Below are 12475 nucleotides of genomic sequence, written 5' to 3'. Positions count from 1 at the left end.
CCCAAAAAAAAAAAAAAAAAAAAAAAAAAAGAACTTTTAGCAGCACTAGCTCCTTGACTTTCATGAATACCAAGAGAAACGGACAAGAATTTCACTGCTGCTGTTCATTGCTCTGCATGCAGCTTAAAGAAGAAAACCATACAAGAATTAGGTCAAATTCTCTTTTTCTATTTTGGAAAATTAGAGCAACTAGGAATTACAGAGTTTACAGGGGAAGAAATGAAATTGTACTGAAGTTGTGGCAGTAGGGAAAAGCTGGAACTTATTTCACTTTAGCAACCAAAAAAGTTGTTTCAGTTAAGAAAAAAAAGTTGTTAGCAGTTAGATTCTATTTAGTCAAATAAATATACTTGCTATTTCAAGTTTCATAAAGGAAGCCACATGAATTACCTTCATACTTCCCTAGGGCAATCTCTAGTTCCCAGTTTGAAGAGTGACCTTTACATTACCTTACATATAAGTGTGTGCTTAACCTACACACACGTTCAGAGTGACATTACAGGGTGTGCCCAGCAAAACTGTACTGGCCCTCAGGCAGCACCTGTCAAACCATTCTGCTGCAACTGGGCCAAGCTGTGCACATTCTTACAGTCTAGACTCCCTCAACTTTCCGTCATTTGACAATTCACAATTAATAAAGAGCACACAAACCAACATTCCTATTCATGGAAACACTTGTCCTGTTGCCTCTTTTTACTGTTTTCACTGGATGATCACATACATCTAACATGCCGGAGTCAAGTTTTGGATATTTCTCAAAAACATGTGCGAATACCTTATAAAAAAGCAGGGTAAAATCACGTGTCATTTTCACCAAGTGACGTATGTGCTCATCTGTCAGTTGGCAAACCTGTAAGACAAGAATGTTTTTGGGTTTTTTTTAGAATATTATGATGTTAAGGGACAAGAGTATAAAGACCTGTAATGCAAGGGCACTTTGAACACCTTCAGCTGAAGTGGAATTGCGTTGCTTTGTGTTATGATAATTCTCTAACTTCACATTATATATATCATCTTAGCAAAACAGTACATTTTCACATTCTATACTACACAAACTCACTGTGTGAATACCAAACAATATACTTTACCTCATCTGTGCAAAACATGAGGTAAAAATTTCAGTTATCTTCTTCTATATTGACCTAAGAGTTCCTGATCACAGGAATCACGTGGCATTAACAACTCTTAGTTCCCTCTTAATTTCCTCATTGATTATGATATGACCTATCCATCATCAGAGGCTCTTTGCTGTGAGACATCTTCAGGAAGAATACTTGAGCCAAAGGCATCACAATTACAGAGACATATCAACCAAATACATTTTTGTTAAGAACTCAAAATTAAGCCACGTTTTTTTCTTTCCTCTGTCAGCTCACATTGCAAATACAATTAAAATCCAGACTGATCCTATGAAGAACTTTCAGAAATACTATGTTTAAAAAAACCTTTCAGTTACTATCTTCACCAGTTTTCCTTTACTTTCTATGTAATCTCAATCTGTTTTGCAAACATCAGACTTTTCAACCAAAGTTTGGAGATGTATGCTTGAGGTTCTTAACCAAAAGAGTATGGTAAACAATGGTGGAAAAGCAAATGATGCCAGCTATCAGGACAGGAAGTGGAAGAAGCAGCTGCAGAAATAATCAGCTCTACCACATAAACTATTTTGGGTAGTAACTGAACAAAGAAAACCTGAGCACTCTTCACATTCCCTTATTTATAGGCTGACAACTTAATGGTAGCACAATAGGATACCAGACAAAGTCAGGATTTGAAAGTTAAATGAATTCCCTAATAAGGAGGTTTCAAGTTGTAAGAAAAAAGGCTTAGCCCTACAAAACATGTCCACTCTGAGGCAGGAGTAGCAGCAACAGGTTCCAAGGAATGTCATGACAAATATTTCCAGTTATAATGATAAAACATTAATTTAATGTCTTAGAATAATTTAAGAAATGACAGATGATAAAACAAAGGTAAGAAGATCACAAAATGTTATATAAATATGTATTTACATTCTTAATACTTTCGTGTCATTAAAAACAATCTTGAGACATTTCACCCACCTTAACAGCTGGATGAAGACCACTGTCAAACAGTGCTTCATTTTTTATGATATTCCCCACTCCAGGTAATACTGCTTGATCCAGTAACACATCACACAACATGCGGGTTTTCTGCTGCTTAATCTCACTTTCTGCTCTTAAGAAGCTAAACTTTGGAGAACAGACATCCAAGCTTTCCATCATTCTCACTTTCTGCTCGCTCTCAGCTGCATTTCTGGAAAAGAAAAATACATTAAGATTTATTTTTATTTTAATTATATGCTAATATAGCAGTATGATTTTAAAAACAACACATGAAAGTATAATAGAACATTATATGCAGATAACAAAAACCATGAAAATACCAGTGACAGGAAGAGGCACAGAAATTACATTAGTAACCCCTCCCAAAAACAGGTCAGTGATACATGCATGGAACACGCATCTGGTCCAACATACAAGAAATCATCCTCCTTTTGTTCATATTAGTTTGAAAAATAATTGCCAGGTCCTTGCTTTAAAACTACTTCCAACATGGAAAGACCACGTGTTTAGACCATCAAACATAACTAACTGTATGGTTGCATGGTCCAGTAGTTACAACATGACAATAAAAAAAAAAATCAAGGTTTAAGAAAAATCTATCTATTAGGTTAAGCATAATTGTTTGAAAATAATACAGTATGAGAAGTATCAAGCTTACATAAGCTTTTATATTTTGTAATATGAAATATGCCTATATACATTACTTGATTTTACACACTCCTTTTCAGCCAAGAGCCTCAAATGCTTTAAATATCAAGCTTGCTACGTTCTTTTTATTAGCAGTGAGAAATAAGTTAGAACAATTACACCAATTTGCTTCCAAAAAGAAAACAAAAACACAACCTTGGGAGCATAAAAATTTGAAACCAGTAATCCTTGCAAGTCCTTAGTCTTGTTAAAGAAGTGAAACTTGCATGGAATTTAAAGGAGAGATGGAATTCAGCATTCAGGTCTAAGGACGGAATTAAATCCAACTTTCATGCCCAGTCTTGACAGTATCTAATGAGACTATGGCATAGAACTACTTTAACTGTATGTAAACTCTGATAAAAAAAGTGACAAAATAAATTACCATACCAATAAATAAGACGTGTTTAGAAAGTTTGGCTTCTTTCTGTCTATGATGGCATCCAAGCACTTAATTTGTGTGTGATTTTTCACCATGTTCTTAAAAGAATGTTATAAAAAGAAATAAACCAAGCTGTGTTTAATTTGGTTAGTTTCTGCTTTACCTATATTCTACTGTCACCTCAAAAAACCAAACAGTATCCTCTGTAAGCTGTATCTCCAAAACTGGTAATGCTCCATTTCTGTCTTTGCTTCCATCAGGGTTAATGCACATGGAACCGTTCATACCAAAGTGAATCCTCAGAGAGAAAGAGAGTTCTTATGGGTATTTTATCTTAACAATGTTTCCAAGCATTACACTAGTCTATTTTTTGAAGTTATGAACTATTCTTACCTAACCAAGTACATGAATTCTAATCATTAAGAGTAACACAGCAACAAGCTACTTGTTTATGTACTGCTCAATTCCCAGAGAAGAACGCTCCCCAAGCCAAAGCCACTCTAAAGCATAGCAGTTTTTCCAGTTGTCTTCGTAATTCATAATGATCAGGTTTGACTTCTGTATAAAGTAACGCACTTTTCTGGTGTATCGCACTTAGAATTTTTTCACTTCACACGTGGGTCTTCTAACATAGGTTCTCAAGTCCTCCAGAAGGCTAAAAGAAATGAGGCTACTATACCAGACAATTTTCTGTTAGATCAGGCAGAAGTCACCTGGTATGAAAGGAAAGATTTCAGTCCCCATATTGCCAATACTGTTATCATATCAAAGCTATTTCCAATAACACCATAAACAAAGTAATTAACACCTGCCATATGTTGTTTTCTGCTTTTCTTTACCGACAACCAAGGCCAAACCTGCAGGTCAATTAAAAATTAATAAAAGAAATAAACTGAAAAATGCACAGATGGCAAAGGAGTGGAACAGACTCTTTCAAACATTCCTTTTACAGATCACTAATGCTTTAAGAGGTCTTACATTTTATAATATATTCTACTGGGAGCTAGTATACTTAAGCAAAGGACAAGTTTGACTATGGTCTCATACATTTTATTTATTACAAATTCACCTGGTACATTCAAGTCATAAAAAACCATAAGATAGAGGGAATGTCCTACTTCTATACATTGTATATCAGAAAAAGTGGATTATTTTGTAGCTACAAAAAGATTTAACAGATTAAACTACACAAATGACCAAAGAAACACAACATAAGGTGTATATTTCCTTTTAACCCCTCTTTTTTACATTTCAGGAAGCACAGGCATTTTAAATATTTACAGATAAATTAAGACAACATTTCATTAAGCATAGTCTTAAAGTCAACTCTTTATGTAACTTCCTTGTAGCATTTACTCATTTTTTTTTTTTTTCAATTTTAAAAAACCTGTGTCTTTCCAAAACTGTTGTCTTACAGATCAGTTCAGGTGATATAGTCATTTCAGCCACTTTTATTTTCAATAGCCATTTCTAATTCTCAAGTGCCATGAATAGTACTGCACAGGCTTAACTAGTCAAATTTCTTTTTAAACCTAGTCAAATTTCTTTCTAAACCAAACTCTTGCATCTTGCTACCAAATGGTAACGCACTAAATGCTTCCAGAAAGTTCTTTTTAAACAAATAGCATTTACATTAATAGCTGATGGTTTCATTTACCAAGCTCCAGTGTACTGTTTAAAAGGAGCATTAAGAATCACAACTATTAGCTACCTTAGTGACTTGTTAGTTCATGACTAGAAAAAAAAAATTGAGTCATCGCTACACATTTACATTCAAAAGCCTTAAGAAATTTACAAAATTTCACTCTAATGTGTTTCATTGCCTTTGATGTCCTGAAATAGGGCAAACCAGAATTCTTCTCATTTTAATTACAAATAAAAAAGCCATGCTAATTAAATCTAGGCTCTGTTATTCAATGATAGCTAGTAATAAGGAGTTGACAATTTTTTGTTTTAAAGTAAAATGGTGAGGTTTTAGAATTATTTAGTGCTATACAATATTGTAAGGATCTGCTTTTATTTAAAACATTTTACCCCATAAAAATAAAAGATTAGTAGCAGCACAGTCAAACTATTATATGGAGATGTAAAAAACAGTGACAATTCACATTATCAAGTTCTAAGGACCAACATGTAACTTCCAGTCAAGACAGTTGTCCTGGTTTCAGCTGGGACAGAGTTAAATGTCTTCCTAGTAGCTGGTACAGTACTATGTTTTTGAGTTAGGTATGAGAAGAATGCTGATAACACACTGATGTTTTCAGCTGTTGCTAAGTAGTGTTTAGTCTAAAGTCAAGGACTTTTCAGCTTCTGATGCCCAGCCAACAAGAAGGCTGGAGGGGCACAAGAAGTTGGCACAAGACACAGCCAAGGCAGCTGACCCAAACTGGCCAAAGGGGTATTCCATACCATATGACATCACATCTAGTATATAAACTGGGGGGAGCAGGGGTGGGGGGGGATCGCCGCTGGGGGACTAACTGGGCATTGATCAGCAGGTGGTGAGCAATTACATTGTGCATAATTTGTATATTCCAATCCTTTTATTATTACTATTTTCATTTTATTAGTATTATTATCATTGTTAGTTTCTTCTTTTCTGTTCTATTAAACCATTCTTATCTCAACCCACAAGTTTTACTTTTTTTTTCTCCGATTCTCTCCCCCATCCCGCTCATTTCCCAGGGGAAATGAGTGAGCAGCTGCATGGTGCTTAGTTGCTGGCTGGGGTTAAACCATGACAACAGTGGATGTCTTTCCTTTAAGTGATTTGGAGTCAACAATTATCTCTTTCCTAAGAGTCTTTTTGTCCATTTTCAGTTATGCCAAAAACATATGTGCATTATCAATTTTCAGAAACTTTTCTAAACTATTTATCATTCCAAATTTACATTAATAGCACACTACAGAAACTAAACCCAGGACAACCCCTCTCACATGACCATATCATTTCCATGGCAAAACATGCAGTCCATGAAAGTCTCTCCTGCACAACTCAAAAGTATCATAGAAATTTTCTTTCAACTTTCATTGATTATTTAAGTGACTTTCAAGGCAAAATTGAAAAAAAAAATCCTCAGATTTCCAAAAAAAATCTTGACTTTCTTCAGTGACTTTATTATCCTTGTTTAAATGGACATCAAAAAGTAGAAGTACTAATTTCTTCAGAAGGTGTCATTGCTCATTTGTACTCCTAAGAAAAAGCTTCTACTGCCCACCATGGGTTGTAAATATACGGAACTGAACTTCATTTGCTAATTGCTATCCACAATATGGGAACAGTTCAGAAGCATCCTCCTCATTTGCAAGTCAGGCAAGCAGTAGCCAAACTGTATAAAACAATTTCATGGCCAGGTTATCTGCTCCCACCAGGCAGTCATTCCCCACTTGAGAAAATCCAGGAGCATAAAATGAGTTAATTACCCTTCATGGCCTAGTCTTTCATAAGACATGTCTGATTAACATTATTCCAGCATGACTACCAGCTTTTAACAGGTAATCTTAGCAGACAAGAAAAGCTGGTTTTGTTGAGAAACTATGTACAGGTACAGAATCTGTACATCATTAACCCTCCACATGATAAGAAAGTCCTATATTTGAGAGTTAATGTTAATAAAGAAGTAATCCATCCTCTGAAGGTATATTCCTTATTTCCTCTCCCAATAACAATCTTGGCAGCCAATCTTAGACTGCTGTGAGATGCATTTTCTGAAGCCTTCCTCTACCTCCCCTCAACATCTTTAAGATGCACAACATACATTTTTTAAAACAAGAGAATGAAGATCTTCATTATCAGATAAGTAACTTCTGCCTCCTGTGCCTTTCCTGTATGTAACTTCTACAACATTTCCAATCAAATAAGTGACATGACTAAAGGGACTTCTTAAATACGGTTTCTAGATGCATATATAACCATAATTGATGAATTGATGAAACGTTTAAGCTTATTATCAAATGATAACTGAAGGTTGTTTTCATTAAGTACAATAAGTTATTGCATTAGCTAGAAAGCTTAAGAATTGTTTAAGATCTTTCAAGGTCAAAGGATTACATTTTCCATACTAGAATTTAGCCACATATTCTGTCTCCTTGAAGAGAACTTTTGCAAAATGCTTACTTACATTCCTTAGTAATAGCTTTTTTTGTTCTGATAACATAATTCAATCTGTTGAAACAATGTTTTCTTACTGTATAATTTACTCCTTTGCTTATCCAATCAATTTGTCATACATGCAGTAGTCATTTAAAAAGGCTAACACCTGTATCAGTTACCTCCCCTGCCTTTTTTATCTTCCTTTATAACTGACTTTTTTCTTTTTAAAAACTGCTTTTTCTTCTCCATTTCTATTTAATAAAGCACAATACAAAGCAAGAGGAACCGATTAGAACAATAATCCCATCCTTCACAAATATGAGTAGTTTTAAACACATATGCAGTCTTGTCCTACCAGTTACTTATACGATTGTCATGTAAAGACTGGTACGTGCTTGTAAAACTAGTTGCATTTCTCTAACACTAGAGGAAATAAACATATAGCACTATATCTGATAACCAGCAGGCCCCTGCTACCAAAGATCGGTCTGCATATCATCCCAGGTAATTACTAATATATCACTGCCTTTATTTATCCAGAACGCAGCCACTGTAAACTGTTGTACTCGCAGCCAAGCATTTTCAGTTCCATCTCCCTCCTATAACAACAGTGCCACTGGCAAAATATGTCAACGAATTGTAAGGTATTTGTTGATATTATCAGTTCTAAATTAACAAAAATCATGACCTGATACCTTTGTTCAAGATCAGTCACTAGGTGACAAAGACTACACTGAATTCTAGAACTGATGTTTTCCCTTTTAAAGATTTAGAAAGAATTATGTTGCAAGTAGAAGGGTAAGAGAAAAGCATTAAATGCAAGCCTTACCTACTAAATATATGGGGCTTACTTATGTATTCTATGCTAATTACCATAAAGAATGAGGGGAGATTTTTTAATAATCCATTACACTGTGCATTTGGTTAGATTTATTTTTAGTTGACTTTTCAGTACAGAAGCACATCAAACTAGAAAAAGCAAACTTGATTGCACATACAACCTTGGTGGCTAGTACAAGATGTCCAAGGGGTTAAAGCATATGACAAAATCCTAAACTTGCCAATAAACCCCTAATGAGTTCTGTAAAGCATGAACAAACAATGATTTTGCAGTTTTACCATTTGTCTAGGAGACATGGTTTCACTAGAAAGTTAAGCTATTTATGATACCTAAACCATTCACCTGCCAAATTTCAACCCATAGTTCCAAACCAAGGAGTTGTTAATATTGTTTAAAGAAAGAAAGAAAGGCAGCATAAATGTATACACACTGAATATTTCAAGTTTGGCAATTTTTTTTTTTTGCACGAGTTTATTATCAGAGCAATTGAATCTTAAAAAAATTAAGTACAGAATTTCAGTCTAAATTTCTTAAGGAAAACTAAAAGAAATTGCAAGTACAGTTTGTAGTGGAAGACATTAAGTAACTGTAACTGCATGCACTTCTGAGTTTTGTCCCTAGAAAATGCAATGTCCTGCTTGAAACAAAGGATTTCAAGGAATAACTGTCCCTTTCGGATACCTTTGCGTGAAATCTTAGACTAAAAATAAAGCAATAAATTAGCTGAAAATATGACTATATCCAGTATTTCCAGCACTGCAGAGAGGCTGCTGAGAGGTTTCTCTGCAACACTAGATTTCAAATATCTGAAACTGACATTAGCAAGAACAAGACAACCCCCTCCAATACATAGTCTGAATGCATAGTAAGCTTTTTTCTCGCCTCTTACCTCAAAGCTTTCTGATCAAAATACATAAAAAGTTCCTTTCCCAATGTCTCCACACCCCTGTAAACATGTCCAATAAGGAAATCGTGACCAGAGGTTCTCTTCTCACTTGTAGCAGTCTAAAAACGAGTACACACACACAAAGATTAAAAGAGAATTGCTACTACTTTGGTTCTAACATCACTACACATTCAGCAAGTAGCTGTGTGAAGTACTTTTCCAACCTGGACAATATTAAACCTTTTCTCCTTAAGCAGCTCTATCAAAACCAATGAGACTATTAACCCAGGAAGCAGACAGACACTATTGCTAATGCTATTATAACTTCGCTCATTCTTTTCCTAATTGAAACAGTACATCTTTTTTATCAGGGTATTTTATGCCTTTTCCTTCAAGTCATGAATTCACAAATAGAGTTTCATGCTGATGCAAACTAACAGGTATAGAGTTTGGATGCTAAATACTTGTCAGAGTGTCAATTCTGCCATTTGCAGACCTCCATCCTTCTCCAAATGCCTCTTGCTGGAGTTTCTACCCATGCTAATAATATGCTTTCAGTGTTTCACATGGGGCATTGTATATTACAGAAAAGCCTCCACTGAGCTCACAGAGATATTTCACTCTTCCTACTATTTGAAGGTCTAATCTCAGAAGATGTTGAGCAGCAGGTGGGACACTGCTAGAAGACAAGAAAAAGATAATTGTGAGATTGAAGCAATGATCTTTTCTTGCTTAGCACATGAAACTCCACTGAAATTATAAGGGACCTCTACAGGTTATCCGGTCCAAACACCTGCTCAAAGCAGGACTGACTCAGGTCAGGCAGCCCAGGGCCTTGTCCAGTCAACTTCAGAGTAGCTCCAGGGATGGAGACTCCCATCTCTCTGGCCTTTGTTCCAGGCCTTGACTATTCTTTTGGTGGAAAAATTCTCCTAATACCCAATCAAAATTTCTCCTATTGTCACTTGTATCTGCTGCCTCTCATCCTATCGTGCACCTCTGACAAGAGTCTAGCTGTTTCCTCCATACCTTCCTTTTAGGTAGCTGAAGAGAGCAATAAAACCCCAGTTCTATCAGGTTCTCCTTCTGCATCATGTGCTTTAGCCTGTTAATCATACCAGGGGACTCACTCTAGTATGTTATTATCATTTTCCTACTGGGGACTCAAAAAATGAGACACAATAATCCTGATGCAGCCTTGCAAGTGCTGAATGGAGGTAAGAATCACTCTCCTCAGCCTGCTGGCCACACTGTCGTTAGCACAGCCCAGTATGGGGCTAGTCCTCTTCCTTGGAAAGGCATGCTAGGGACTTGGACTCAGCTGGTATAGGACCCTAGGTCCTTTTTTTCTGTGGAGCCATCTTCCATCTGACCAGCAGCCAGGCCTGTGCCATTGCATGACATTATTCTGTTCCAAGTGCAGGACTCTGCAAGTCCTGCAAATGCTGAACTTAAGTTTCAGTCAGCCCATTTTTCTCAGCCTGTCAAGTCCCCCTGACTAGCACCTCAAGGTCCCCAGAACCTGATGAAACCTGCAAACAGTATATTCACTGTCATCAGAGCCCTAGCTGCAACGCACAGATATGCGTACCAGTGCTTCAATCACAACACTCAATTGCAATTCAAATATGTATGAAAGCAACTCTGGCAAATGAGCAAGGCTTCAGCCAGTTAGTGAAATTTCAGAGCTACACTCTAGACAATCTCCCACTGTATTATTACCTTGAAATTATGTACATTTAGAGGGTTTTATGGTTATTATTCTGTCAAGTAGAAAAATAAAAATATTTTTTGTATAACATCAACATCATTTACTTTGCCTGTTACCAAAATATGAAGAAAGCAAAATTTTGCTCTCACATAAACAGCACATTCCTTCCAATAAAAGTGTTAAAGTAAGTTGGTTTGCAACAAGGTTTATTTTAGTGTTAAGCCACTCAGGTTTGTTTAAACCAAACCAGAGTAAGAAGTGACCGAGACGGAAAACGAACTTGTTTTTTCAAAATATTTTAAGTTAAATTCATACCACTTTGGTATCAGGTGAGCCCTTACAGTAATCATAATACAAACTCTCTTAAACAGTGTAGTCTTTAGCAGCAGCCAAGGCTTTGGCCATGGTTAACAGCCACTATGAGATCTAAAAAGCCCAAGACCCTTATGATAGTCATTTGCCAATGAATAGAGTCTGCCCTGAGGTGACTTTTACTATACAAAGTTATGAACATCAATCGGAGGGAATAAAATTTCTTTTTGAAACCATAGGAGCATAACTCCTTACTTCAGAAAGCTTAGTCCTGAAATATACGAACCAATAAAGACTGATCTGTTGACTGTATATCTTAGACATCTTGAACCACATTCTTCTTTAAATTGTTCTGTCATTGAAGTACTATCTTACTGAGTCTTAATCACAAACTCTCCTACACTGCCTTATATACACTGAAGGTGGGGAAAAATTCCCCAACTTTCTGTCTAGAGGCATCCAATATACTTACTTGGGACACAAGCAACACACAATTTCTCACAGCTGAGCAAAACCGGGCATGAAAAAAATACCCCAGCTGCCTCTATAATCAAAACCAGAGGACCACGTCTTCACAGCTCATCAGCTAGGCCTGCTTACTGACATCCTAACTTCCCCTTCTACCAGGTCTCACAAACCTCAGCAGAGTTTTATACTGGTGAATTATTTTATGCTGCCAACAGACAGGATAAAAACTGGTAGAAAAATTACTTACTGTGTACACTGAGAGCAGATGCCACACTATTTATTTAAATAGTTGGTCTGGTTAAAATTATTTAAAAAAAAATAGTTATAGAAGGCACCCTTTCTGCAGGCCAACACATACCTTTCTCCATCATGTTTCATTCAGACTTGTGAAGACTTGCAAGGTTACAAAATATTAAAATTAGTAACTGCTACTATCACGTTCCTTGTATTGTAGGCTTCCTGACGCTAGGTGATATTTTAAAAATTATCTTAGGTGAACAAGGGCGATTCGAAAAGCTTTCCCTCGTTATTCCCTACGTTTCTACAGCCTCTGCACCCCTTTACACACCCGACCTGCTAAGGCCTATTTAGTACGCCGATGACAAGAATGTTTTATAATTTAAAGGAAGAATAAAGACAATCTCCGCGGACGCCCCCTCCACCACCCCAGACGGCGGCAGCGGCTCAGGCCCGCCAGCCCCGCGCCCTCGCACCCCAGCCCCTCCTGACGGCTCCGACACCCACGTCCTCCCGACCCCCAAACCTGGCGGCGCCTACCGCCGCCCACACCCACACTCAGGCTCTGCGCACCTCGGCCCGGCCCGGCGCAACCCCTGAGGAGAGGAGAGGGGAGGCGGCCGTCCCTCCCTCCCTCCCCTCTCCCCGGCTCCGCTCCTCTCCTCTCCTCACCGCGCCGCCCCGCACGCTCCGCACCGCCTGGCCCGGCCGCACCCGCGCCCGCAGCCTCTCGCCGTAGAGCGCGCAGCCCGGGGCCTCCACCATGGCCGC

The 12475-nt window shown here is 37.4% G+C and overlaps 1 protein-coding gene across 1 annotated transcript in view; it reads right to left on the bottom strand.

The window, feature by feature from the left end:
• The window catches only part of NEIL3 (nei endonuclease VIII-like 3 (E. coli)), a 24616-nt gene extending 12147 nt beyond the window's left edge, over positions 1-12469 (bottom strand). Inside the window, exons 1-6 of the mRNA XM_010569979.1 lie at positions 12377-12469; positions 11243-11263; positions 8980-9095; positions 3320-3454; positions 2064-2277; positions 776-850 (exon numbers count right to left, since the gene is read on the bottom strand). Of these exons, the coding sequence (XP_010568281.1) occupies positions 776-850; positions 2064-2277; positions 3320-3454; positions 8980-9095; positions 11243-11263; positions 12377-12469 (654 nt within the window). The remainder of the gene's footprint in view (positions 1-775; positions 851-2063; positions 2278-3319; positions 3455-8979; positions 9096-11242; positions 11264-12376) is intronic.
• Between the last annotated feature and the right edge of the window lie 6 nt (positions 12470-12475).

This window comes from Haliaeetus leucocephalus, unplaced genomic scaffold (genome assembly GCF_000737465.1).
Source record: "Haliaeetus leucocephalus isolate CR32 unplaced genomic scaffold, Haliaeetus_leucocephalus-4.0 Scaffold284, whole genome shotgun sequence".
In the NCBI taxonomy this organism is placed as follows: domain Eukaryota; kingdom Metazoa; phylum Chordata; class Aves; order Accipitriformes; family Accipitridae; genus Haliaeetus; species Haliaeetus leucocephalus.
This window is presented reverse-complemented; position numbering and strand designations above follow the sequence as displayed.